Source organism: Apodemus sylvaticus, chromosome X, assembly GCF_947179515.1.
Source record: "Apodemus sylvaticus chromosome X, mApoSyl1.1, whole genome shotgun sequence".
Classification (NCBI taxonomy): domain Eukaryota; kingdom Metazoa; phylum Chordata; class Mammalia; order Rodentia; family Muridae; genus Apodemus; species Apodemus sylvaticus.
In genome coordinates, this window is record NC_067495.1 from 116,035,318 (window position 1) to 116,062,127 (window position 26,810).

General features: G+C 41.8%; 1 protein-coding gene across 1 annotated transcript in view; it reads left to right on the forward strand.

The window, feature by feature from the left end:
• The window catches only part of Lonrf3 (LON peptidase N-terminal domain and ring finger 3), a 33,894-nt gene extending 7,441 nt beyond the window's left edge, over positions 1-26,453 (forward strand). The window contains exons 4-11 of the mRNA XM_052171434.1: positions 6,241-6,490; positions 7,263-7,353; positions 15,475-15,589; positions 18,255-18,376; positions 20,257-20,415; positions 21,440-21,602; positions 22,574-22,723; positions 25,876-26,453. Of these exons, the coding sequence (XP_052027394.1) occupies positions 6,241-6,490; positions 7,263-7,353; positions 15,475-15,589; positions 18,255-18,376; positions 20,257-20,415; positions 21,440-21,602; positions 22,574-22,723; positions 25,876-26,031 (1,206 nt within the window). The 3' untranslated portion in view covers positions 26,032-26,453. The remainder of the gene's footprint in view (positions 1-6,240; positions 6,491-7,262; positions 7,354-15,474; positions 15,590-18,254; positions 18,377-20,256; positions 20,416-21,439; positions 21,603-22,573; positions 22,724-25,875) is intronic.
• The last annotated feature ends 357 nt before the right edge of the window (positions 26,454-26,810 follow it).

Here is a 26,810-nt window from a genome sequence, read left to right on the forward strand (position 1 = left end):
CCAGACGGTGGGGGCTGCTTACAGCTGTCACTTTTCTTTGGCTGAATCACACGTTTCACTAGCCACACACAGAGGTCAACTCCTGGAAAGGGTCACTGATGGTCTTCATGTTGCTTGCCACATACAGAACTCAAACTTTCGCCTCTTCTGCTAGAAGATTAAAACTACTATCTCACAAATGCAAGTCGGAGACTATTATGAAAGAATCTAATTAGCCCTTCCAACTCTTTGGTTCCAGGAGATTGTGATTGTAAAACAAATATCATGAGAAATACCAAGAACTTGATTGAAGGGTCAAGCATCCTCATTAGATGGGCTTTGACTTTTATTGCTTTTTGTACCTTTATTCTTTGGGTGTACGAATATTTGGCCTGGAAGTTGGATGCTGATGCTCAGAGATTGGTTTTGGTTTCCTTTCACCATACACTATTTCAACACCAGACCACAACCGCTTCTATCCATACCCCACCACACTGTGTAATGGTTTGGCAGGGGAGGGCTGGAAGGAAGTGGCCAAGCGATCGGACTGGTCTCTGAAGACTCTAGAAAGAAATATTTGACAAAACTAATAAAGTTGGCAGAGGCCGGACTCTGGATTTTCTGATTCTGGCAAGAAATTTCCTGTCTGGAAAAACTTTTGACCTGGTTTGTGTGTGTTGGGGGGGACAGTAATGTTTTATTGAAGGTGGTATGGATCAAGCAGAATTATTAGCAATCTATGGGTCTTTCCTAAAACTTAGATGTAGTCAGTCCATAGTATAGCATTAGCTGAGTATTGCCTGTGTGCCAGCTACTTGGTTGGAAGGTTCCACTCAGTTCCCATAACTTCCTGTGATTTCTCTGGATGACAGATCTGAGGCTCAGTGACTTTCTTGAGGCCACCTACTTCTTTGCTTTTATTTTGCCCTCAGGTGGCCCAAGAGGTTCTGGTATCATCAGTTGAAATAACCTCTCTCCAGTTTGCTTTTATAGATAGGCTGTTGTTTCTACACCTGCCTGATGAAAGGCAAGGCATTGTGTGAAACCCTGGAGACCCAAGGAAGCCTAAATGCCTTTTGGAACTTACAAGCTTTTTTGGTTTAGATGAATGTCAGGCAATACAAGTGAATGTGTACTTACAAGAAGTGTTACAGAATTCTGAAATTAATGTAAGAATTTGGAGGCACATTTCTGCTGAATGTGCTGGGGCTATAGAAGCCATTCTAAGCATACTGAGAGGCTTCGACTGTGTGTATTCACTGGATTATTCTAGTTTTAGGGCTAAACATTTGAAAAATGTTCTACATGCACTGGGTATTAATAAGCCTCCTCATAAGCCACAGCCCTATGATTTAATTTTAAACTCCAGATTCTCTTTCTTAACCCAGTTGGGCCTTTCTATGGCTGAAGTTATGGCAGAATCGACTTTCTTATTTATTTATTTTTTTAATATATTGTAGAAATATTTTTGATACTTTAATGGTCTTCACTCTTAATTTGAAACACTGTGTCCTATTCCCTGGCCCTCCTCTGTTACATTTCCTTTGTCCCTTTCTTTTCCCTATTTTTTTTTGAGTATCTTCTTCATTTGCATTGCCAATGGTAAAATCTTTCCCATCTTCCCCCCTCACAAAAGCCCCCTCCTCAAAGATTCCCTACCCCTCCTCCCACCCCCTGCCTCCATGTATATGCCCCTCTACCCGACACACTCCCACCCACCCCCGTGATTGTCACTGAAAGTTGACCCTAACTTTTGTTTGCCAAAGACACTGAGAAGGCAGTCAAGCTAAGAAAGGAACTGCTCCATTATTCCTGCCGCATTTCCTTTGATTTTCACTCCTGGCCTCCTTTGCTTCATGCTACCTTCTGTCTTTTCAACCTTGTACTTGGGTGCTTTATGGCCCCCTCCAGGGAGACTGTCTCATAAATGGATATAGCCTTTTGGGTCCTTGAGTAGGATTTCTGATAATCAAGTTCGATTCCTGAGGAGTGGTGTGCGCTAAAAGATTATATGTATGACCCTGGGCACTAGGCATGTCTTCTAACCTTTGTCAATTCTGAAAAGTAGGGTCTTTAGCACTGCAAAGAAATATAAACATCTCACTGAGGATGTGAGGCACCTGAGTGTTAGGTTTCTTCTTGATCCCTTGAATGCAAAAATGCCATCATCATTTCCATGAATATGTTGTATATTTACTAGGCACTTACTGCTGTCTGGAGAGAAAGACTTATTCTGTGACACACTTCCACTGCAAAGTAAGATGGTATAGTTTAAGGTTTCGCATTCTCTTCTGTAGAGAACATGAAAGGGCAGATGAGATTAGAGAGATGCATGGATGGATGGATGGATGGATGGATGGATGGATGGATGGATGGATGGATGGATGGATAGAAGGATGGATGGATGGATGGATGGATGGATGGATGGAAGGAAGGAAGGAAGGAAGGATGGATAGAAGGAAGGAAGGATGGATGGATAGATGGATGGATGGATAGGTGCATACATACTTACATAGAATCCCTAACCCCTCCCTTGGGGAGAATGGAATGAGAATGTGAACAGTTAATGATGCAACTTGCACCCAAATGCTTATCTTTGAATCCTAGACTCTTTTGTTCTTCCCTCTTCTCCCTTGCCAGTGTATCCAATTGCCGGGGAACCTGTCTGCCCCTAGGTACTTGGACTTAAACCTGGACATTTTCTGCAGAGATGACCAGGATGAGAAAGATGCTGGAAGGGGAGAGGAAGTTTGAGCTCTGCTTTCTTAACACTTTATTGCTGAGGTCCCCAACTCTGACAGAATTAAAGGTCCAGGGGTGACAAAGTGGACGAGGGGAGCAAAATGGATAGACAGAAAAGCAGCATCAAATAGTGTAGATTGTTTGACTTCTCAGCCCATTGAGTTGTTATGGAGTTGACTCTCCAGTCTTACACACTGAGGAGTCCTAGTTTGCTTTTCCTTGGCTGTGATAAACACCATTACCAAAAGCAATGTGGGAAACAGAGTTTCTTTCCCTTACACATCCCAGGTCACAGTCTATCACTGATTGAAGTCAGGGCAGGAATTCAAAGCAGGAACCTGGGAGACAGGAACTCAAGTAAAGGAAATCTGCTTACTGGCTTGTGTCTCAGCATCACATTCAGTCACCTTTCTTGTACACACTGGCACCACCTGCCCAGGGTTGGCACCACCCATACCCTGCTGGTACTTCTTACATTAATCATTAATCAAGAAAATACCCAAACATATTTGCCTACAGGCCAATCTGATACAGGCATTTTCTTATGCACCATCTTCCCAGGATGGCCTAATTTGACAAAAAAACAAAAAACTAAAAAGCACCAACTAACCAATACATGAGGTATCGACTCTGACTTCACCTCTGTGTTCAGTTCAGTTAAGATAGATTTTAAAAAGCCAGGCGGTGGTGGTGCACGCCTGTAATCCCAGCACTCTGGGAGGCAGAGACAGGCGAATTTTTGAGTTCAAGGCCAGCCTGGTCTACTGAGTGAGTTCCAGGACAGCCAGGGCTATACAGAGAAACCCTGTCTCAAAAAAAAATCCAAAAAAGATAGATTTTAAAGCCCTATTGCAGATATTTCTGCAAAATAGTGGCACCAAAGAGGTGGCTCTGAACCTTGGCTAAGTAACAAATGCCTTCTCAAAACCCAGATTCCTGCCTCATACTTCAGACCTGGGGAGATTGAAGCTAGACCCAGGGACCTGACATTTTTTCCTAAGCTCCTGGGCGATTCTTTTTTTTTTTTTTTAAGATGCATTTTACTTTTTAAATATGTGTATATGTTTGAGTGTGTATGTTGGGTGTTTGTACGTGAGAACTGGTGCCTCTGGACATCAGAGGTGTAAGATATGTTGAAACTGGAATGATAGGTGGTTGTGAGATACCCTACATGTGTTCTGGGAATCAGACTCGGCTCCTCTGTGAGAACAGTCTGTGCTCTTAATGACTAAGCACTCTTTCTTTCCCCCTGTTCCTAAATGAGTCTGTGGGTTTATGCAACGACCTCTCCTTAGTTTGTCCAGGGACATGGCTCCAAGGCTTCCTCGTTTGAGTTTTGCCTTGCAAGCTGTGCTCCCTGCATCTTAGTCTAGCACCTGTAGAAACTTGAGTAGTGAAGTCTTCTGTTTTATGTCACAGCTTCTCTTTAGTTTCTTTTCACCATCAGTCCCGGGGGAGTCTCAGGAACATTCTCCCGATATCCTGAAGCTGTTGGCACCTCACCCTAGATTAAAGGAACACGTAGAGTCAATGGCTACTGAAGGCACCAGCCATAATCTACCAAAGTTGTCACAGGTAAAACTCAGCTCACCCAGCTCGGCTCTTTTGTGGGCACACGAGAAGTGAGCCCTACCTCTCCTACTTTGGTTCTTGAGGGAAAAAGAAAGATGAAGTTGATAATGGCTGTGTCCTTTGCTTAAAACTACAACTGGGAATTTCAGGCATGGTCCAAAAAAATATGAACTCATTATATTTGTAATCTTGGTCAGATCCAGAAAATAGAAAATTTTGATAGATGCATAGAGAGATTGGCCCACTTCCCCTAAAACCCTATAATTGGGGTGTGCTTATTGGCTTTGTCTTGGTCCGATCCAGAAAATAGCTTTGATAGAACTATAAAGAGATTGGCCTACTTCTTCTGAAACCCTATAACTGGGCCTTTAGCTTTGGGGCAGATGCTGATGGCCTTTGAGTACCAGTGAGATCCTTGTGCAAGGTTGACTCCATTTGGGAAGCAAATGGAGAGAACTTCTTGCTCTTGCACTACACCTTACACATAAGTAGAGCTATGAGAGCTGAGCTGAGAAGGAAGACAATAATTGCTGGTTTTCTCTGAAAACAAAGGAACAGAAACAAAAGAACAGAGGACTTCAGATGCTGGCCTTTCTAGCACACAGGGTAAGTGGGCAGAAGTTGGGCTTCAGAAGACCAGACTTGAAGCAAGGTTTAACACTGAATACCTGGGCACCTTTGGGGAGCAGTTTCTTCTCCATTTGTGCCTGAAGTTCCTCACTTGTATATAAGCCCTGGATGCTCACATCTTCCCAATTTCTATGCCTGCTCTAGAGAAGGAATAACGTGCAAGGTACCCGACTTTTCTTGGTGATGGCAGAACTTGGACTATCTCCTGAAACCAGCGAGCCCCCAGTGGTCATTAGTATAGGACTAAGACAGCTAACACGAGGCCAGAGCACCTGGAGTGGGGACTTCTACTTGCAACTCAGTCGGAAATGAAGGAAATAGAACCTCCGTCTTTCAACTGTGGGCAGGCCAGGCAACAGCGAGTGCATTTCCACCAAAACTTTGCTTTGCAAGGCCTTGTCCTGTGCGGACAGTACTCTGGGCTCACAGAAAGTCAGACTGTATTACGGGGGGGGGGGGCTTCTTTTAGTTCTTGAAACCACCTGAACACCCAGAGATGCAGGCTGAGAAAACCCGCATCCTTTCCTCCGCTCTTCGTTGTTTCCTCTCACCTGTGTCCACTACGACTCTCCTCAGGGCTTAGAGGGGAAACAACAAAGGTGAACCTTTGGATGTCAAGTACAGATGGAGATTATCGAGAAGGTTCTCCAGAGCAATGGGAATAAACACATTTTCAGAATTCTTTCAAGGTGCATTTTCAAATATTCTTTTCCTAGACGAAATTCTGTAAAAGGCTAGAGACAAAACTATTAGGCCAAATTATTTTTTTGTCTTCTCTTCAGACTTTTCACACAAAATTGAGTAAGCGGACTAAATTGTCTTTTTATGAAAACAACATATAGCTCTGGAGCGTGAGTTGCTTTGGCAGGCCTGTGCAGAGCTGGTCTAAAGTCCTTTGAAAAATGTCTATGAATGACAGTGTGGGTGAGGGGAAGTTAGCCAGTAACAGGATATCCCCTCACTGAGTGCTTTGCTTTCCTTACAGACCACTGGGGAATGCTTTGGCTAGGAGGGAAGAGAGAAGCTTCCCTTCTAGCCCCTTCACCCCTGCCCAGGGAACTTTTCCTCCCATGTGCTTGTTGACCTTGTGTAACGAAGTCCCCCTAACTCTACTCAAGCTAGGCATGCCTTTGACATAGATTATATGTCACCAATAAGCCTCAGACTGTCCCTCTGTTGAGTTGTGTAGCCACTGTGACTGTGTGTTCAGGAGTGAGGATCAGGGCTATGTTTTATTTTCTCTTTGTCCCCTCAGACAATTGAAGGACCAGTATTGGTCTCAAGTAGCTTCTGATTTCTGGATTTTGCTTCACCTAGGAGAATCCGGAGCTTCCACATTGCTCTAATCAGGAGGGAGCAGCGGAGGCGGCGGGGGAAGAGGGCAGCAGCCAAGAAAACTCAGCTCAAGGAAAGGTGAGTAGTAAAGAAGACAGAGAGAAAGATCAGGAAGAAGAGGACCAGGATGCTGCCACCATCAGGACGGGCAAATGCCAGGAAAAGAAGAGGAATCGTTGCCAACTTGAAACCCAAGAAGACACAGAATTGCCTAATAAAGTCTCCAAACAAGGTACTAATTCTACCCAGGGAGAAAATATCATACTGCAGATGACTGCGTTTGCTGACATAGGTAGTTATCCTCTCTCTGGGGGCTCCACTAGCTCAGAGGGTATGGCCTAGCTCTGGCACTTACCAACTGTGAGATCCCAGGAGTTGTTTTGAAGGTTCTTTGAGAGTGTACATGGTAACTATCATACTGTATGATATTGGGTGATGTAGATGATCCGCAGTCAGGACATCTGGTCAAGCACCCGATCAAGTGCTGACATCCCATGCTTTCCACCACGTCACTTTCCTCCAGGACACCCGCTTTCTGCCCTCATCCCTGTTGTGGGAATGTAGGATGGCAGGGGTGTGTGTGCTCAGCTTTCACTCAGTTGTGCCCTGAGAAGCAGCAGCTACAGCTTCATGCCTTCCTGAGAGAGGTTGGCAGCGCCAAGATTCATCTCAGCTTTGAAGACCTGGCTCAATCTGTGGAGTTGCCACTGGTGGTGGACCTGCTGCTGCTGCTGCTGCTGCTGCTGCTGCTGCTGAGGTGCCTACTGAATTTGAATGTACTCAGCCAGGAGCTTGTAGTCTTGGACTTCTCTGTCTATGGGGCCTGCTAAAATGCCACTGGGAGCACACTTCAGGGAACACCATTGACAATTGCTCAGGCAGTCACTAAATTAAACTCTGGGGGAGTTTGAGATTGAAAACCAGAAAGACATTTTTCCCCCAGAAGTACTGTCTGTGAAAAACCGAGTTGCTCCATCTCTGACTTCCTGTTTCCTAAATCACAGATCTTCCTGCTGAGCAGGGGGCCAAACCAGATCTCAGTATTCCATTTGGATCTTTTGATGCATCTGACCTTGAATGCTCACTGTGTATGAGGTATGTGGATGTGGGCCAGCACTTAACTGCCTAGTAGTTTCTCTTCGTTAGTACCTGGACCTTTCTCCTGGTGACTTAACTACTGAATTGGTTAGTATGTAAAATCATGGCATTGATGAAATGCAAATCACATTGTCACATGAGAGAGCTTACAAACTGTGTTCTTTACATCCTTAAATCTCAATTGAAAAAGACATGGAAAGTGGCAAGGCAACACACTTTTCAAAGGTCAAAAATGGATAGGCCACGTGTTGAACTATTTGATCTTTATTAGATTTGATTGTTATATATGACTGTACTGAAACAAGACATATATTTTCCAGCTGCCCGTAATCCTGTTGATTTATACCAGCATGTCTTATGTTATTGTTTGAGCCTTAGAGTTCTTTGAACTTGTGACCCTGGACCTAAACTAAGTTAAGAACTCAGTGCTCAAGGGTTAATATTGATTCCACAAGCATTTTCTTTGGAAGCCACATAGAAGCTTAAGTTGACTTGTGTTTATGGTATCTAGTGAACAGTATAAGTAACACACACTTGGGTAAGTATTTTCCTTCCACCTAGTATGTGATCTCTATTTTCTCAGGTCTCTAAAGAACAGTTTATCCATATATTCCATTTCAAAAACAAAATTTTATTTCATTTCATAGCTGTGATTTAGTGGTTACGAGAAGAGGCTCTGAAGTCAATGTTTGAACCCTAGGTCTCTTGACCTACAGGCCCTGGTTCTAGAACAAGTGACTATTTGTTTTTTAGTAAAGTAAAAGATGGTAGAATCAACTCCATCAGTTGTGATGGTTAATTAAGAAAAAAAAAACTATTTAACGTTTAGAGTAGTGCCAGAAAACAAAATTAACTATTTTTTTCTTCCTACTCACTGGCTTTTAATGTTAGATCCATGGACCTCAGCGGAAGCTCTATGTATACATTCAAATAGATGCACGAATTCACTGAAGCAATATCTAAAGTGTGCATATGTATGTATGGGTGGATGTGTTTCTAAGATAAAAGCATACTGCTTGTATTGGATTCTCAAATGTGCTGATTTTTTCCAAAAGCATTAAAGAAGGAACTTAGATACCTTAGTGCCCTTTGAGAGCACTTGCTCTTCTGTTATCTGTCATGTGTATTTATATTCTGAATGGCTTTTTTTGTCATGTGAATAAGAACAAGGTAACTATTACGTGAAACATAGACTTAAAAAATATATGCATATACATACATATATACACATACATACTTGGGTCTAGGGGAATAGTTCCGTGGCAGAGCACTTAGCTACTATTCGCAAGATTCTGGATTCATTAGCCATTATTATCACAACAACAACAATAGTAAAATAATAATATACAAGAAAATCTGTAGTAGCAAAATTTGTTCACAAGCATATGCAAGTCTCACACAGCTCAGAAGATAGAGCGTAGATGCAGTCAAATTAAGCTTCACACATCCCGTCAAGAGTCTGTTTAAGTGGTGTGGACAGGAATGGCATGAACAACAGAAGCAGATCCTTTTTACTCTGTCCCTTCCACCCAGTCCCTTCGCCACAGAGTGGCAAGAGCCTCATGCTAAAGCCGAGGTATGAGATAGCAAAACCCTGCTTTCAAGTAGAGAATGGGCCCTGCAGCCACCGCACCAGTGCTGTGTCCCTAAAGCCTGTGATAGGCGCTGTGAAGTCGATTTAATTTAGCTTACTCAGAAAGAGCAGGTCTTTGTTCTGCTTAACCCTCCTTAACACTCCTGCCAAAATCCAGGCGACACAAAATCAAACATCCTGTTTGTATTTTCTCTGTGGAATAAAAATCCTGAGGTTGAAATTCCTTTGTTCCTCTTCCTTTTCTTTTCCTCTTTCATCTTCTTTGTCCCTAATCACAAGGGACTTTGTAGAAGAGTTAGGAATTTGCTCCAAGAAATAAACACACAGAGGATAAGCACCCTTTCTAGTTTGCACCCTCTGAGCTTAAAAACCATGTTGGCCCCTTGTTCCACCTCTGGCCAGAGTAGATGTTATGGAGGCAGCTAAATTATAGCTAGACTCTCACTGCCTTGTGGTGTAAGAAACCTGCCCAGCCTAAAGGACTTTTTGATCTAAAGGTCTTTACATTTCAGCCCTTGAGAAGAAACATGTGTGATTTTGTTTGCCTATATTCTTCTTGTCTTGAAAGTTTCTTTTCCCACTTGTAGCTATTGCTGTTTTCTTTGTGGTAGTCCTTAGGTTTTGTTTTGGCCTTCCTGTTGTGTCTTTAGAAGAGAGGTTTTGTATTTGGTTACTTTTCTTGATGCTTTGACTGAATATTTGACCAGAAGCAATTTAAAGGAGGACATGTTTGTTCTGGCTTACCATCGGAGGGGATCATTGTCTCAGGGTGAGCAAGACATAGCAGCAGGTGGGAGGGAATGTGGCTGTAAGCTCCAGGGTCCTGCTGCTCACACTCATCTCACAACATCTAAGAAACAGAGAGTGGTGAATGCTGGGGCTCACCTCACAATCTCCATTTTTTAGTCCATATAAGATCCCAGCCCACTGCATGGTGTGGCCCACAGTTAAGATGGGTCTTTGCACTTCAAACTAATCTAGATTATGTCTCTTGGTCATACTCAGAGGCTAACCTAATCTAGATATTCTCTCCCAAGTGTCTGGTGGGGGGGGGTTGTCTCTTAGGTGTCAAATTGACAACTGCTATTAATCATCACAGAATCTAAGATTACAGGTAATTTCAAGCTGTGTGGCCAGGAATCTAGACATTTGTACCACATTTACAAATTTCTAGACTGAAATATAAGCCCATGGTGTTATCCTGGAAGAGAGAAGTTAGACAGACCATGAATTGATATATTTGAATTCTAGAGAGCAAATCGATTAGTTTGTAAGTTTCAGAGGGAAAGGGTAGGAAGTGTGAGCCTGGTGTAGCAGCTCACACTGTAATCCTAGCACTAAGGATGTCAATGTAGGAAGATTAGGTCGTCCTTGGCTACACAGAGAGTACAAGGTCATCATGGGCTACATGTGGCCCTTTTTTGTTAAATGGGGGAGTAATTGGATAATACACCAATGAAAAGTTTTTTCAGTCTCCAAGTTTCCATTGCTAAATTGGAAGAACTCTGTTGAAGGAAGTCTTACCTTAATCTCAACACCTAAGAACCCTGCCCTGAAGTCATTGGAGGCAGGAAATCCTCCTTTAGCTTTACCTGGTATACATTACCCCAGTCATTGGGGCTGTAAAGCAATTCCTTTGGGATAATAAAGATCTTTTCAAATATGAAGTGAGAATCTTTGCTACCTGAGCTAATTATCCAATGGCCCTGGTGACACTGGTGACAAGTAAAAGGATCAACTTTATATATAATCTAGTTATAGCTCCCTAAGTTGCTGGGTATTAAAGTTTACTTTTCTTTCTTTCTCTCCCCCCCCCCCTTCTTTCTCCCTCTTTGCTATAATCTGATTGCAAAACAACACAATGCAAGGATGTCACTGGTGGGGAAAGATAGCTCTTTCGAGATAAAGCAAGCATTTTATCTGGACTGACATCTAACTGAAGGCATTTATTCTTACTATTGTCTACCCCATCGCTCTGATAATGTGAAATGCTTTCTTATGAGACAAGCTGGCCCTGCTCCGATTTAAAAATGTCTCCCTGAAGTGTCTTCAAAATCCCTATCTTAAATGGGAAAGGGACAGGCATTCTAGTATATACCTCTATCACCATAGCTAAGAGTCTTTGTGTTTATCTTTCTAGAGAGTCAGGGGAAAGGGAGAGTAGAAAGGGAAGGAGAGAAGTGTATGTGCAAGTATGTACATCTACACGTGGATCACTGGCTGGCTGGAATGTATTTGAATATATGGATGTATATAGTCCTGGCTGTTTTGTAAAATAAACGAGGAAGATTAACTGGAAAGTCAGTCTTGAGTATATATTCCAAGCTTTCTGCCTACTAGCTAGCAGTGTAATCTTGGGCATCTTATCTCATCTTTTTGAGTTTTAATTTCCTCAGCAGTAAAATAGAGTTAATCACAATTACCATTTATTAATAAATAAAGTTAATTTTAATGAAAAATAGCATTACCTACAGCCAGAAATACAGTAAGATAAATGTATGTGTATTCTTAAAGGTACAATAATAGGCTTCACAATTATGAAGTTCTCAAGAAAAGATAGTTTTGAATATTAGTAGTAGATAACAGACTAATTGTTGTCCTTATATGTATAACCAAATAATATGTTAAAGCATTCAGATATGCTGAATAGTATATGTCTGTAACACTAAGGCTCAGAAGTTTGAAGCAGGTGAATTAGGAGTTACAGGCCAGCCTGAGCTATAGAATAAAAATTTGACCCTGAAAAACACTCAGGGCAAGGAATCCAGGGAAGGTAGTACCTTCTTCTAATTCTAGTACTTGAGAAACTGAGGCAAGAAGATTGCCAGGGGTATGAGGCTAGCATGGCTTGCTATATAGCAAGACCTTATCTTTAAAAAAGCAAAATTGGAGCCAGGCAATGGTGGCACACGCCTATAATCCCAGCACTCTGGGAGGCAGAGGCAGGCAGATTTCTGAGTTTGAGGCCAGCCTGGTCTACAGAGTGAGTTCCAGGACAGCCAGGGCTATACAGAGAAACCCTGTCTCGAAAAAACCAAATCAAAAAAACAAAACAAAAAAAATTGGGCATGTGGTTCAGTGATAGAATACTTTTACACATGCATAAGGCTTTGGGTTTGATTTGTGTGTGTGTGTGTGTGTGTGTGTGTGCGTGTGCACACACACACACTCAGAGGGAGGGAGGGAATGAGAGGGAGGAGAGAGAGAGAAAGCAAAATAGATGCACAGAATTCAAGTAGTAAAGAAATAATTGTCCTGGATTGGCTTTTTTGATCATTTGATCACCTCAGTGGTTCCTGAATCAGCCTTGATCATACTTTAGAAATGCATTTTGATGGTCAAATATATATGTTCTGTAGAAAATATTGTAAAGTACCATGTAAGCACTTGGTTTCAGAAGTGAGCCATCAGCCGGACCCCAGCAGTTGTCCATATGCCTTTTTTGCGATCAGGACCTTAACCACTACTCCTGTTGTGGTTTCAGTGAAATGTCCCCCGTGGTCTCAGTTGGTGGCACTGTTTGGGGAGGCAGAAGAGGTATGTGGTCTTGGAAGAGGAAGTGTATCTCTGGGTGCAGGCTTTGAGGTTTTAGAGCCTTCTGTGATCCCCCCAGATCACTTTATATATATATATTCTTTGTTTACAATCCAAAAGCTTTCCCCTTTCCCAGTTCCCACCTCTCCATATGTCCCATAAGTCCTCTTCTCTCCATCCATTCTCCTCTTTCCCCCTCCCTTTTCTCTGTCCTGGTACTCCCCTACAATGCTGGATCAAGCCTTTCCAGGATTAGGGCCCTCTTCTTCCTTCTTCATGGGAATCATTTGATATGCTAATTGTATCTTCAGTATTCAGAGTTTTCACCTGAAGAACTTCAGATGGCTGAGAAGCACCTTAAGAAGTACTCAACATCATTAGTCATTAGGGAAATGCAAATCAAAACAACCCTGAGATTTCACCTCACACCAGTCAGAATGACTAAGGTCAAAAACTCAGGAGACAGCAGGTGTTGGCGAGGATGTGGAGAAAGAGGAACACTCCTCCACTGCTGGTGGGGCTGTAAGATGGTACAACCACTTTGGAAATCGGTCTAGAGGTTCCTCAGAAAACTGGACATGAGGCTTCTGGAGGACCCTGCTATACCACTCCTGGGCATATACCCAGAGGATTTCCCAGCATGTAATAAGGACACATGCTCCACTATGTTCACTTTCTCTGTTGCTTGCTTGAGGTTTGAGAACTGAGCTCTCAGCTTCAAGCTCCAGCCACTTTGTCACCTATTATCCTTGCAGGACCTTAACCCTCTGGAACCATAAAGCCTCAAACTCTCTTCTATAAAAGTTACCTTGGTCATGATGTTCTCTCACAGCAACATAAAAGTAACTAATACAACCTCAAAACTTCTCTCTCGAGTTCAATTTTGTTCCTCATAGTTTTACCATATACGTATGTATGCAGCTGTAAATGGTATCAGCTGGTTTGGCCTAAGTCCTAAAATGTAGGCAGATTCTGGTTGTTGGTTTTGTTTTGTTTTGTTGTTTTTATTCACATGAACGTATAAGCAAAGTTTGTTCATGTTCATTAGCACATAACATCTCCTTGTGTGGGTGTACCAGTCTATTCTATGGTAGAGGGATGCTTGAGTTAGCTCTAGTTTGGAAGTACCATTGATGGCCGCTGTTTCTGCATGTGCCAGTGTTTGCCTGTTTTTCTACTAGGCTCTTTGTTTCTCTTACTGCTTTAGATATTTTTTTATTACAGGCTCCAGGTATGTTTTAGATACAAGCCTTTTCTTACCTGCATATTGCAAACATTCCCTCCTACTACATAGCTTGCCTGTTTGCCCTTTCAGTGATGCTTTTAGATAAACTTAAACATTTTTCATCTTAGCCCACTCAAAACAATCTTTTCATTTATAGTGTTTCTTTTGAGTTTTATCTTTATCTCTGTGTCATAAATATGCTCTCTTATTTTATGTTCTGAAAGCTCTATTGCTCTAGATTTTATTTTAGATTTATTTTCCAGATCACCTGGAATTGATTCTTGTGTATGATGCCAAGGATGGTCCACTTTTATTTTCTCATACAGAGGGTCATTATAGCATTTGTGCTATAATGCTATTTGTGTATTAAAAATACTCCCATAGCCCTGTTTTAAAATGCTCCATTTGTCATAAGTCAAGAATCCGTGTCTGGGTCTATTCCTGAGCTTTCTATTCTCTTCCATGGATCTATTTGTCCTTGTGTTAGTACACCCTGTTTTAATCACCGTGGCTTTATAATAAGTTCTGATGCTTGGCAGAGCAAGTCCTCCCACATCCTTGTTCTTCATATGCGTCTTGGCACTCAGCCCTTTGCATTTCCTTATTGCATTCAGAAATCAGCTTGCCAAGTTTTCCCCCAAACAAATCAACAAATAAAATAGTGCATTGTGATGTATTGAGATTCACCAGATGTTTATGGTCTTTTGAAAAAAATGAGGTTTTTTTTTGAGAATTTCATATCTGGGTACTGTATTTACATAATTTTCACCTTTTCCCCTCCAACTCTTGCCGTTTCCCTCTTCCTTCCTACATCACTGACCTCTTCTTCTTTTGACCTCTTTTTAAATTAAATATATATGATACCATATAATATGAAACTGACAGCTTCTTCCTCTCAATTCAACAGTCTTGGGAACTCAAAATAAGCTGGTCAAGATTTGTCTCCCCTTTTTTTTCTGTGCTAACCATCTTGTTAAATGTGAGCCCCACTTCTTAAGTCATCATTAGCTGACCCCTAACTCCTGGTCCTGTTTCTGGTGAGCCTCTCTTTATACAAAGTATATATGTGCATCTCTGACTGTGCAGAACATCTTTCATTAAGTGTCCCCAGATTGCTTTAAGAACATCTTTTCCCAAAACAAATAAATAAGATCTAATGGAAGTATGGTACATACTTTCATATGTAGATAGATGTATGCACACATTTTATTTATCTATTGATAGTGACTACATTAACAGTATTATTACTGCTGGGGAAGTATTCCATCCACACAAAAGGCAGACACCAACTGTTACTTAAATAAGAAAAGATTCAAAGTTAGCAAACACGTTGTTTTTCCCCATAGTAACATCATGTATAGAGTCTGTGTGCATGCATGTGTAAATCTCTCAATGTGTGTTTTGTGTGAATACAATATACTCAGGTAAACAGGTTGGCTAAACAATTTTTTTATAATGGAATCTATTCAGACACTCCGAGCACTAACCTGCATTTTCTTAGACCAGACAGGGAAAAGGTAGAATTAATGTTACAAAATGATTTAGTTATGCTGTGAAAAAATGAACCAGTGCTTCTTTCTATATGTAGCTCAGGAATGAAAAGAAAATGCTTTTCTGAGGTGTGACAACACTCGTGATGAAAAACAAAAGGAGTGCCCCACCAACAGGCTTTGACAAACAGTACTGTGAAACCTTAACCACCAGTGTCCCTGCCTTTTTTATTAATCTTATTACATTTTTCTCCTATTCATTTCCTAAATTTCAGATTATTCTATGAGCCAGTCACAACACCTTGTGGGCACACCTTTTGCTTGAAATGTCTTGAGAGATGCCTGGATCATAATGCAAAGTGTCCACTGTGCAAAGATGTTCTTTTACAGGTAAACCTTCTTTCTTCTTTGGTTGCGTTAGCTTATTTTGTATTAACACTGTGCTCAGCTGGATCCTAAGCCACTGTACTGTGCTAGACCAAAATACACCACCCCCACCACCTGTTTATTTCTGCTGTCTCCTAGACATCCTTCCTCCATGAAGTCCTTCAGGAAAATGAGGCAACATCTAGCTTTTCAATAACTGTCAGTAATGAAGTTCATTTGTGTTAGAAGCAAAAATCATGCAAATAGATGATAAACACAAGGCTTGGTTCTGATCCCATTGTGGTACCTCGTAAACAATAATCTTGAGTGAATTTTTGTTTCCACTATCCTTGAACTAGATAGCTCTGACTTCTGCATATGATGATGTTTATTTGTGCTTCAAAGAGGTCAGGTGCTAAAGGCCCCTGCCACTACACCCTCCAAGAACCCTCCCAGATCTTCAAGGTGGTCTCTTTTTTAGCTGCTCAGGAGCCACTGTTTTTACTAGCAAATACTTGGCTGCTTGTAAAGCTCTGAGGACTTCAGATTATTTAAAGTGAACCCCACCAGCTTACATCTTCAAGTGGGCCTTACGGAGGTTCCTGTGGTGAAAGACAGGAATCTTGTCTTGCTTTTCTTCCTTCAGAGACTTATCAGTCTCAGCTTACAACCAGTATTAATATTGCTTTGCATTTAAAATACTTGAAGAGTGTTAGCAGATGCCAGGTTAGCTCTAGAGAATAGTAATGCATGCTGTCCCATGATTTGGGAAGCTGAGATAGGGGCTTTGTGATTTCAGTGTCTACCTAAGACACATAAAAAGGCCTTGTCTCAGGAATACGAGGTTCCTATTGGGTCCTTAGAAGTATATATGAAGACTTTCTTAACTCTTGACAATAACAAGGTGGAATGAGCCATCATCCAGGGTAGCCTTGAGGATGTGTATTGGGATTGGGAAAGGGCTGAACTCACAGCTTTCCTTTGATTAAAGAGGTAGGATTTGCAACCTGATTGTAGATAAGAATTCCGTGGTCCTATTTAAATGAAACGTCTATGGTGTGTTAACATGTCAAAGTTCAGATCAACAGAAGGAAAAAGGGACCATATGCTCAGCCTTCTAGACTCTTAGAGTCTAGAGAAAAGCATTGTTACCATTTTAGGGTGTCTGCTTCCTGGAGTTTTGTTTTAGCACCACCAGAGGGGTTACTTTCCTCCTTAAATTGCCTCTTGAGTTACTGCTTTCTTTTAAAGCCTGGGACTAGGCACTGTCCTTCCCCCTCCCCTTGCCAGGCAATGGCAATAGCTGATAAGGCATCCTGTAGGGAGATACTGTGGAGTCTCAGACTCAGAGGCTAGAAGATATTCTAATCTATCTCTGTATTCACTTCATTCAGGGCCATACTTATGCCATTTAACAACGAGATAAATATTCCAATCGTGTCCATTACAGAGTAGAGACTCCTGGGGAAGGAAATTGTCTAAAGCCAGCAATTTGGCACTCAGGAGCTCCCTCTACTGGGCTCTCACATGTATTATTTATTATTATTTGAGGAGTACATATGAGTACTGTATTTACTTCCTTTCCCCCTCCCACTCTCCATCCAATGCTGCCCCTTTCCACACTCCCTTCTTACTCTTTAACTGTTGTTTCATCTATGGTGTGTATATACATATATAAATAAAACTTCCTGAGTCCCTTTAGTGTTGCTCATATGCATATGTTCTTAATATGGATTGGATATTGGATAACCAATTAATATGGACTTGATATTGGATAACCAATTGGGGGGCTTCTCCCTGGAGAAGGCTGATTCTTCCTCTCTCAGCAATCACTAGTTGCCTGTAGCTATTCATCTAGGAGAAGGGCCTCAGGAGCTTGCCTCCACCCACCTTGACAAGTTTTCTAGTGTTGTCACCTGTTAAGGTCTTGTTGAGGAAACTGAATTGAGATTTCATGGCTCCAAGGTTCCTGTCATTTAAGAAGAAAGCCACCTGGAAGCATAGACCTTGGTCCCTGGCTCTTCCAATCTTTCTATCCCCTTGTCTGGAATGTTCTGAGCCTTAGTAGTACAGGTTGTATGGTAATTGTATCAATTGGCGTGAGCACCACACAGTGAATTGTTCTCTGCATTTTGACAAGACCTGTACTTGGCTGTTAGCATTTGTGTGGTATTTGTTTTAACTAAAATTAAGACATAAAGACTTGGTAATATCTAAGAGCCAAGCATTGGATTGGGATGGAGGGGACAGGACATGAAAGGACATATGAACATTTGGTTCCCTGAATCCTTTGACCAGAGTCTTTCAGCACTTCCCAGAGAGAGAGAGAGCTTGCAAACATAACAATAAAGAAAGCAAAAAGGAGATATGTTCCACTCCCTCTTCAGTTCAAACATGAATGTGATCTCAAATCCAAAGCTCCAGCTCATCTGTGAGATTTTCAAAAGTTTAATGTGATTATTTCCTTTGTTAAAATATTTTTTTCTCATTATGAAGGATCAACTGTGTATTTTTTAAGAAAATCAAAACTCTTAACATCCAAAAGATACACATATGGTGGCCATATTTGCTTGCAAATTGTGGGTCCTAATCACAACACTTGGTGATTTGGCAACTATCTGGGCTACATCCCAAGTTTTCTGTTTTTCTTTGAGCCATATAAGAGTTCATTACCTTGTTCCTCTTCTAGTGCTTGCCATCAAGAAAATATAGCAAAAATGTAATAATGGAAGAACTCATAGCTAAGTTCTTACCAGAAGAACTCAAGGAACGGAAGAGGCTTTTTGAAGAGGAAATGGAAGAGCTTTCTAAGTAAGTATACACTTGTCTCTCTTTTCCATTTCATGAAAACTGTCACGTTTCTTACCAGCTCCTTACTCAAGTGATATCATGTAAATAGCCTGAAATACCCATGGTGAGAGAATTTACACCATGAATTCAACAAGTGCTGTAGACTGCCCTCTCCCATCCCCCCACCCTTAGAAGCAGTTGTTAAACTTTTACCAGCATGCTTCCAAAGAAGTTCATGAGGCAAAACCACAGAGTCACCTGATGCATCTCAGCACTAGTGAGCGCATGGTATGAGGCGTGGAACTAAGGAGCAGGTTAATTAGGGGACCACATGGAGCAACTAGAAGATTCCTTTGAGTCCTTAAGCAGGTGATGGGGTGGTTAAAGAGTGCTGTGACGCACAAAAACACCTGGGGTTAAAAGTCACCTGCATCACTAAGAACACTCTGTAGTCCTAGATAAAAAAAAAATGCCCTTTTACCTCTCTGGGACTCAGTTTCCTTGCCAGTGACTTGAACAAGATAGCTCTTACATTGTAGCCTTGTTCTGAAGACCCAAAGAGTTTGTGCACAGCAAGCACTCAATGTGAGGCAATAGTGCCTGTGTGTGCATGTTTCCTCTGCCACACACAGTGCATGAGAGGTAAAGGGTCGTGATTAAGACATAATTGCATCTTCAAGGGCTCTGCCTCTTGTGCACTTAGCAGGAAAAGCAGGAAATAATAGCTAAGGCTCACCTCACTGACTGCTGCCCTCCTCCTGGCCCTCCAAAAGGGTCCTCGCAGCATTCTTCAGGTGAACTGTTTGCTGAGGGGGAAAAACTTTGTGGTTATATGCCCCCTGGAAAGAGACCATTTTGAACTATGCATCCAGTTGGTTTGGATGTGTCTCTCGGCTCATATACTATTTTTCTCAGAGACTAGAAATCTTTCTTTCTCATTGACTTTTATAGTGAAACCACCCTGTACATTTTTGGCTTTTCCCCCTGATTCTTCACTTAACCTTTAACCTTTCTCAATCCTTTTCTCAGCTATCACTTAAGTTTGTACTGATTGCTACTGGAGCATAGTAAGGGGCTTTTTGTCTAAAGGCATCTCAGACCTATCTCCTTTTAAGATGGAGGCAGATGGCCATACACATCTTGGCCCATTTAGGCATAGTGTCCCTGTACTGGACTTATTAGATGATCCAGAGGGCCAGGCTCTATAAAGAGCTGGCCTAGTTGGGGTTTCCCAGTGGTCATATGCATGAATTTTCAAGGGTATTTAGTAGATTCCTATATTCTAGTTCCAGAGTGAATGCATCAGTAACTCTGGAGGCCCAGTCATCTAGGTTATTCTAATGTCCAGGAGCATTTGAGCATCACTGGAATACATTATTCTTGGCAGTCTATTGCTGCCTACTCCTCCTGGCTGAGTCTGTTCTGAATGATTTCTGAAGGCTTTGCAAATTAGAGGTGCATATGAGGACTTTTCAGGGGGTTTCCTACTGCTCCTCTGAACTCTGGTGTATGTATACCATCAGTACCCTTCTTCATGCCTCAAGCAAAGTGCCTCACTTGAATCTGTCCATTCAGCCAGAGAAAGGAGGCAGGGGTGGGGGGAACAGGAAGGGAAGAAAGGAAGAGGCAGCAGAGCTGTCATGCACAGTAAGTTTATAGAGAACTAATCAACAAACTTACACTGTGTGATGACCGTTGAGGCTTTCAGCCTTGGCATAGTCTGCACTCGATCATGAGACTTGGCCTACAGCCTCAGGAACATTTCAGTGTTTTTCTCTTGCCCATTAAAGCTTCCATGACTCCTTGTCTTTCTCCAAGGGAACCATATCATGACATTTGGCCAGTCTTTCCGTGTTCTGCCCCCTTGGATTGAGATCCATCTTATCTTCTCTTCCTGACAGCTTAAATAAGAATGTGCCTATTTTTGTGTGTACCATGGCCTATCCCACTGTTCCTTGTCCCTTGCACATCTTTGAGCCTTGTTACCGCCTGATGATTCGGAGATGTATTGAGACAGGCACCAGACAGTTTGGCATGTGCCTTGGAGATCCTGTCAAAGGGTAAGTGAAGAGGCCTAGAGACCAGTGAAGTTGGGTGGAGAGGTATTTATGCTTTACTTTGGAAGGCTCCTAGAGGTGGGGTCAACAGGTCCATGAGGCCAGCTCAAAACACTAAGCATCTGTGAGGATAACAGTCTTTCTTACAGTATGAGAGGCTCCCTATTCTAGAGAACTCTAGAAGGAGCCTTTCATCCAGCAGGTGGCATACATTTTGAAAAAGAAACTTGTCTTGTAGGCTATGGCTGTAGCTCAGCCTGCCTACCAGTCACAAAGCCCTGAGATCAATCCTCAGCACTACATAAAGCAGAAGGGTATTGCACACCTACAATCCCAACAGTAGGGAGGTAGAGGCAAGAGAATGCAAGGTTTAAGGTCATTCTTGATTACATATGATCTTCAAGGACAGTCTGTAATACATGAAAGCCTGTCTCAGAGACAAACAACACAGACAAAACATATTATCTTGTTAGAGTGTTGAGCTCTAGAGTCAAACTATCCACTTTTATTTGAGCAATGACCTTGGAACACCTTTGTTGTTGGACAAATCATTTGGCCGGTCTGTCTCCAGTTTCTTTGTTAAGTGAGCATGATGGTATGCCTATCTTACTGGTTTTGCTTACTGAGAGAACTGATGAGCTACTGGTGCACACCAGGTACTAAGTACAGTTCCTGTCTGAATGAATCCATTTTGGATATTGTAACAAAAAACTGTATAGTAAGCACTAGATTTTTTTTTTTGAGACAAGGTTTCATAGTATATTCCAAGTTGGCCTGGGGCTCACAGTATCATCCAGACTGACAGGAAACTCATAGCAATCTGATTTCAGCCTCCCCCATGTTAGGATTACAGGTGTGAGCCAACAACATGCAACTTTAATTAATAGAAATTTGTCCCTACAATTATCGAGATTGTGAAGTCTATTACCAACATGCTAGCATCTGTTTTAAGAATGGCTGGGGTCCAGGCCAAGAACAGTAGAACTCACTGACAATCTACTTTCTTGACTTGATTCTCAATAAACAGGTTTGCAGAATATGGCTGCATCTTAGAGATCAGAAATGTCCAATTCTTTCCTGATGGCCGATCAGTGGTCGACAGCATAGGCAAGAGGCGCTTCAAAGTGCTTCATCAGGGTCAACGGGATGGCTACAACACTGCTGACATTGAATACATTGAAGATCAAAAGGTGAGAGTGGCCAGTGCCAAGTAACCTGAAAGCCAAATTATCAGTGTAGCTTGGTATACAAAGAGGAATACACAGGGGGTTCGCAGAATTGCCATGAGGCCTTGGGGTTCCTCACCAAATTGCTCGTGAGTTAATGCTGTTGGACTGCTGCCCAATTGCACCCATAGTCCTCCCTTTTCCTGTCCTTCTCCCTGCTTAGCTGAATTGTAGTTGTGCTTAATGTTTCTCCAGACTAATCCCTGGGCCCATTCAACCTGTGTTAGGTCTCTGCTGGGAACACCAAGGGCTCGATTTGCATGGGGTCTACCCATAAGTATTTCAAGTATGGATTGATTTATACTTCCCAACTCATTTCTTTTGAGATTATTGTTGATTCAGATATATATTTGTGTCTTTAAAATGTACAACCTGCCCAAGAACACTCTTCCTAAATCAAAGTTGTTTGCCATCTCTGAAAGCAAAAATGGTCACATGTCCCAATTAATCCTTGCTTTTCTGAGCTATGAGTAGATGAAGACATCAACAATCCTATGTTTGATTATATTATTTATGTAGGGGATACATACATGACCATTGGATAAATGTATTTGACCTTGAAGACATACTGAGGCACATATATGGTTATACTGCCTTCCCAGTGAGTAGGAAAGAAATGGATGTAAAAATGGGAGGGGCAGAGGCATGGCTTAAACCTGTATGATGTTCTTCACTCCTGTGCCTTTAGCTGTGCCAGGTCAAGCTTTTGACTGTGTGTCTGCTGTTTGAGGCGTTGTTCTCAAAGCATTCATCTTCCTGCTCTCTCTGCCATATTGGTACTCCAGGTGTTGGGTGTTCCATATCTTACACGGGAGAAGGCCAGATGAGTGAAGGGGAGGTGGGTCAGATTCTCAGAAGAGAGTCAGGTGTACAAAACAGTTCTGAGGTAGATAGAGGAGATGGAAGTTGCTTCACTTTCATTCTGATGGTTTCAGGTTCAGGGAGATGATTGTGCTGAACTCATGGGGTTACACAACTGTGTGTACGAGCAAGCGTCGTCGTGGTTTCATTCGCTTAAAACATCTCTGAAGAATCGAATACTAAATCACTTTGGTCCAATGCCAGAGAAGGACGAAGACCCCCAGGTATATAAGAATATGTATCTAGGATAGGTTGCCCCACCTGGTGGGAATGTCCAGGGTTTGTAACTAGATGGGTGTATAGTTGTCATGCAGCCAAGAAGATGGATTCAATATGGTATTGTGTAGCTAGGGAGTAGCTATGAGTAAGGCCAAAATTGTCCCAGGTCTGAATTGAGTGAACAAAGATAAATAGTAAGAACTTGGACCTAAGACAGATATTGAGAAATAAGTGAGACAAGAGGAAGGGGGCACAGATACCACCAACAGAACCATCAATGGAAGTCCAGAGCCACCATAGGAATGTTAGGGTGACAAGATCTATGCAAAGGCCAGGGAGTAAGAGAGATGAAACTGAAGACTACTACCTCCAGCCAGCTTCATTGTCCCCACTGCTGCAGGACCTAGGAGGTAGGATCACCTATCCTATAAGAACACTGCTGCATAAACTGTCATGTCCAGCCTATCTATGCATAGTCTAGACCCTCACCGCTTCTCCTAGCTTAAGCAGGTCCTAAGAAAACTGACCCCCAAGGACATAGTTTGTTAGGTTCTACTGAATTGTCTTCTTTGACTCTGTGAGCTCAAACTGCAGATCCACAATCTACTAGGAAAGTCAGTAGAGTTTGGTTCCACCAAGCTGTGCCTTTATGCTTTCTATCAGGCAATATTTGTGGGGAATTCCAGTTTGGAAATTAGATGGCCTATGTAAATATATACTCTTAATCTCTTTGTATTCTAATCTGGCTGTCTTACAGAATCACTTCTGTAACTTCTTTGATTTGTTTCCTTTCCTTTTCTTTTCTTTTCTTTTTTTTTTTTTTTTTTTTTTTTTTTTTTTTTTTTTTTTTTTTTTGGTTTTTTAGATTTGGTTTATTTTCGAGACAGGGTTTCTCTGTATGGCCCTGGCTGTCCTGGAATTCACTCTGTAGACCAGGCTGGCCTCTGCCTCCCAGAGTGCTGGGATTACAGGTGTGCGCCACCACCACCTGGATGATTTCTTTCTTAATGTATTCTTCTTGATTCTATCACTATAGAAAACTCTAATATATATATATATATATATATTCTGACCCTTCTGCCAAAACTATGTTGCCTACCTTTCTAACTCTGACCTTGGGCAAATCCCTCTTTCAATTTTTCTCTAAAATCAGAAAAGATCATTAAGAATCTCTAAAGTCCCTCCTCCTACTACATTCTGAGGCTCCAAAATGCCTCTCTGTTTTCTAATTGGCCGAGGTGTCTTGCTTCCCTCAGACCAGAGTGGCTTTTCCCCTTCCTGATACAGAGGCATCACTCCCATGTGCTAAAGAGAGCAAGGACAGCAACTGCTTTCTGTTGCTCCAGCTCTCTGAGTGGTGCATAAACTGTGGTGACTCAAGAAGACAGCATAACTCTGAACAAGGTCATGTTCAGGCTTAATGTTCCCCTTCACCTGCTGAGGAACATTCTCTCCCAGTCAGGCAAAAGATAGAGATCAACAATGCTAAACCACATCTTCCACAGGAGAAAACACAGACGCCTCAGCGTGATTCATAAGGCCTTAATGACATAGCAAGCTCAAATCATTTCCTTCCTTATTAGTTTTGTTATCGTGTTGCCTTGGTGGTGGCAGCAGCAGCAAAAACTCATCCAGCTTGCTATATCTAACCCTGTAGGCCCAAGCTGTTCTGAGAATAAGGATGTCGTATCTTAGTGGGAGGTTTCTTAGAAACAGCCACAGTATTAACACCAGCTTAAGTATCTGTTGCTGATCCTGGAAAAATTCAGAGGATCAACCTGGTAGTGTCCAGATGAAGCTAAAGACGCAGAGAAGCCAAGAGTTGACGGACATTCAGGGAGAAGCACATGAAACAATTTGGAGTGAAATAACCTCTAGTGGAAGGAGTTAGATCAGCCACATGTGCTTCTCTGCAAGCTGAAAGCTGACTTGCTTTGAAAGATGTAGGAAGAAAACTCACTTGAGGTTTAGCAATAAATGTCTAAAATGTGTGCTCAGGAAGCTGATGACAAAGAGAATTTTGGTGAAGGATTGATAAGGCATGTGAAGTGTCTTTTTAAAAGGAAAACCTGAGGGTTGACACAAATGTGTTTTCTAATTGGAATGTTTGTTTGCTGTTCTTTGAAACTGGAAATCATAGCTCTTGGTTCCAGGGGAGAAGATAGCTATAGTTCTGTTAGTGACATGGTATATTTAGACTACAGCCTTCCACCAAAGAAAGAAAATGATGGGAGTTAAAAAGACATGCCAAGCCCAAAGAGTCATAGGAATAAAGGCCTGAATTTTAAATGGATCAGGCCAGGGGACCTAAAAAGACCCTTAGAAGTAGAAGGGACAAAGTAGTGGATACTCTATCTCTTAAAATCATACTGCCGAGGGAACATAGTGCATCTGCTAAAATGTTGATTTGCTTCATTTAACAAGTACTAAATATGATTGTGGCTCAAATGAGAAAGAAGGCCTCAGTCAGTCCTGGAGGGCTAAGGCAGTTCTATTCCAAGAGAAGATTCAGAAACCAGAGCTCTTCCATCACAACGCTCTGCCATCTTTAGAGGATTACTTTTTCTTGATTGATGAGGACTGATCATCACCATGTCTTCAATCTTGCTAGAGAAGTGGGGAGGGGCTGGAGAGATGGCACAAAGCTTAAGAGCACTGACTGCTCTTCCAGAGGACCCAGATTTAAGTCCCAACACCCACATGGTGGCTCAAAATCAGCAGTTAATGGGAATCTGGCACCCTTTTCTGACTTCTGTAGCGCACAGACATACGTGGAGGCAAGACACAATACACATAAAATAATAAAAAAATTAAAAGAAATAAAAGAAAATGGAAGAAAGAGGAAGGCAGAGACTATATGTTCTTTTCCCATAACATGATAGGAACTTAGACATATCACTTCTCTTTGTTTTTAGTCAAAATTTGATCTTATGGCCTCACCTAGCTACAAGGATGCCCGAGAAATAACAATTTTCTTCACCCCCTGCCACCATGCCACTGTATGCTTAGCTGACATGAAAGAGGAGGAAAATGCTGGAGACTCTCTGCAGTCTCTGCCTTACGCAGAAGCAATTCCATGTGGGATGTTTTACCGTATGCCTGTGGACTTCTATACATGGACTGCATGGGATTCATGAACTGTGTTTCTCTGTTGCAGGTTAATCCAAATGGTCCAGCCTGGTGCTGGTGGACACTGGCGGTTCTTCCCCTGGAAAGCAGGGCTCAGCTTCCCTTCCTAGCAATGAGGTCCTTAAAGGATAGACTGAATGGTATTCGGCGTATCCTGGCCTTTATATCAAGAAACCAAAATTAAAGGGGCTGGATTGTGGAAGAGGAATTTCCATACTCTCCACTGCCTCGGGGCAATGTTCTTGTAAACATATCTAATTGCAATAACACCTTAACAGAAGAGAGTACCTTAGAGAGATGTTACTCTTCTTTTTGACCACACAGAAATCAGGTAGACCAAATCATGTGACCTGTTTGATTTTCTGTCTTCAGATGCTTCTTGACACACTGTGCTAACACACAAACAGCAGAAGTGTGGAAGAGGCCAAAAAGAGTTGATGTGTAGCATCATTTTTTTTCCTGAAATTAAAAAGTTACTTGTCTTTCATAGCTGAATGAGTGTGTGGTTGAAATGTCAAGCAGAGATACTAATGTTGCTGTGTTCTTTCACTGACTTGAGGTCTCATTTCAAATGGTTCAGGTTTTATAAAGCATTGTGTAAAATAATGTTCATACTTCTTTGTGTTTTAATAATTTATTTTTTGCACTACTGCATCGTTTTTCTACATATACGTTTGTAACTATTTAAGTGTACGTTACTGAAAAGTCCATTGCTTTATTTATTGGTGTGGCTGACTATGTAGGGAGGATAACAGTACTAACCACGTGCAATGTTCTTTCTTTACTCAGTTTTTGTTGAACTAATCCCAATTCTTGGGCTTTTATATAGTTCAGGTCTATTCTAGTGGGCTAAGTTTAAAAGAACTTAAGAAGAATTATAAAGTAATTCATCTTCACAGATTCCACATTTTCAGTTTGAGTTAAGGAATAGAAAATATTTAATTGATTTGGCATAAATTGTGG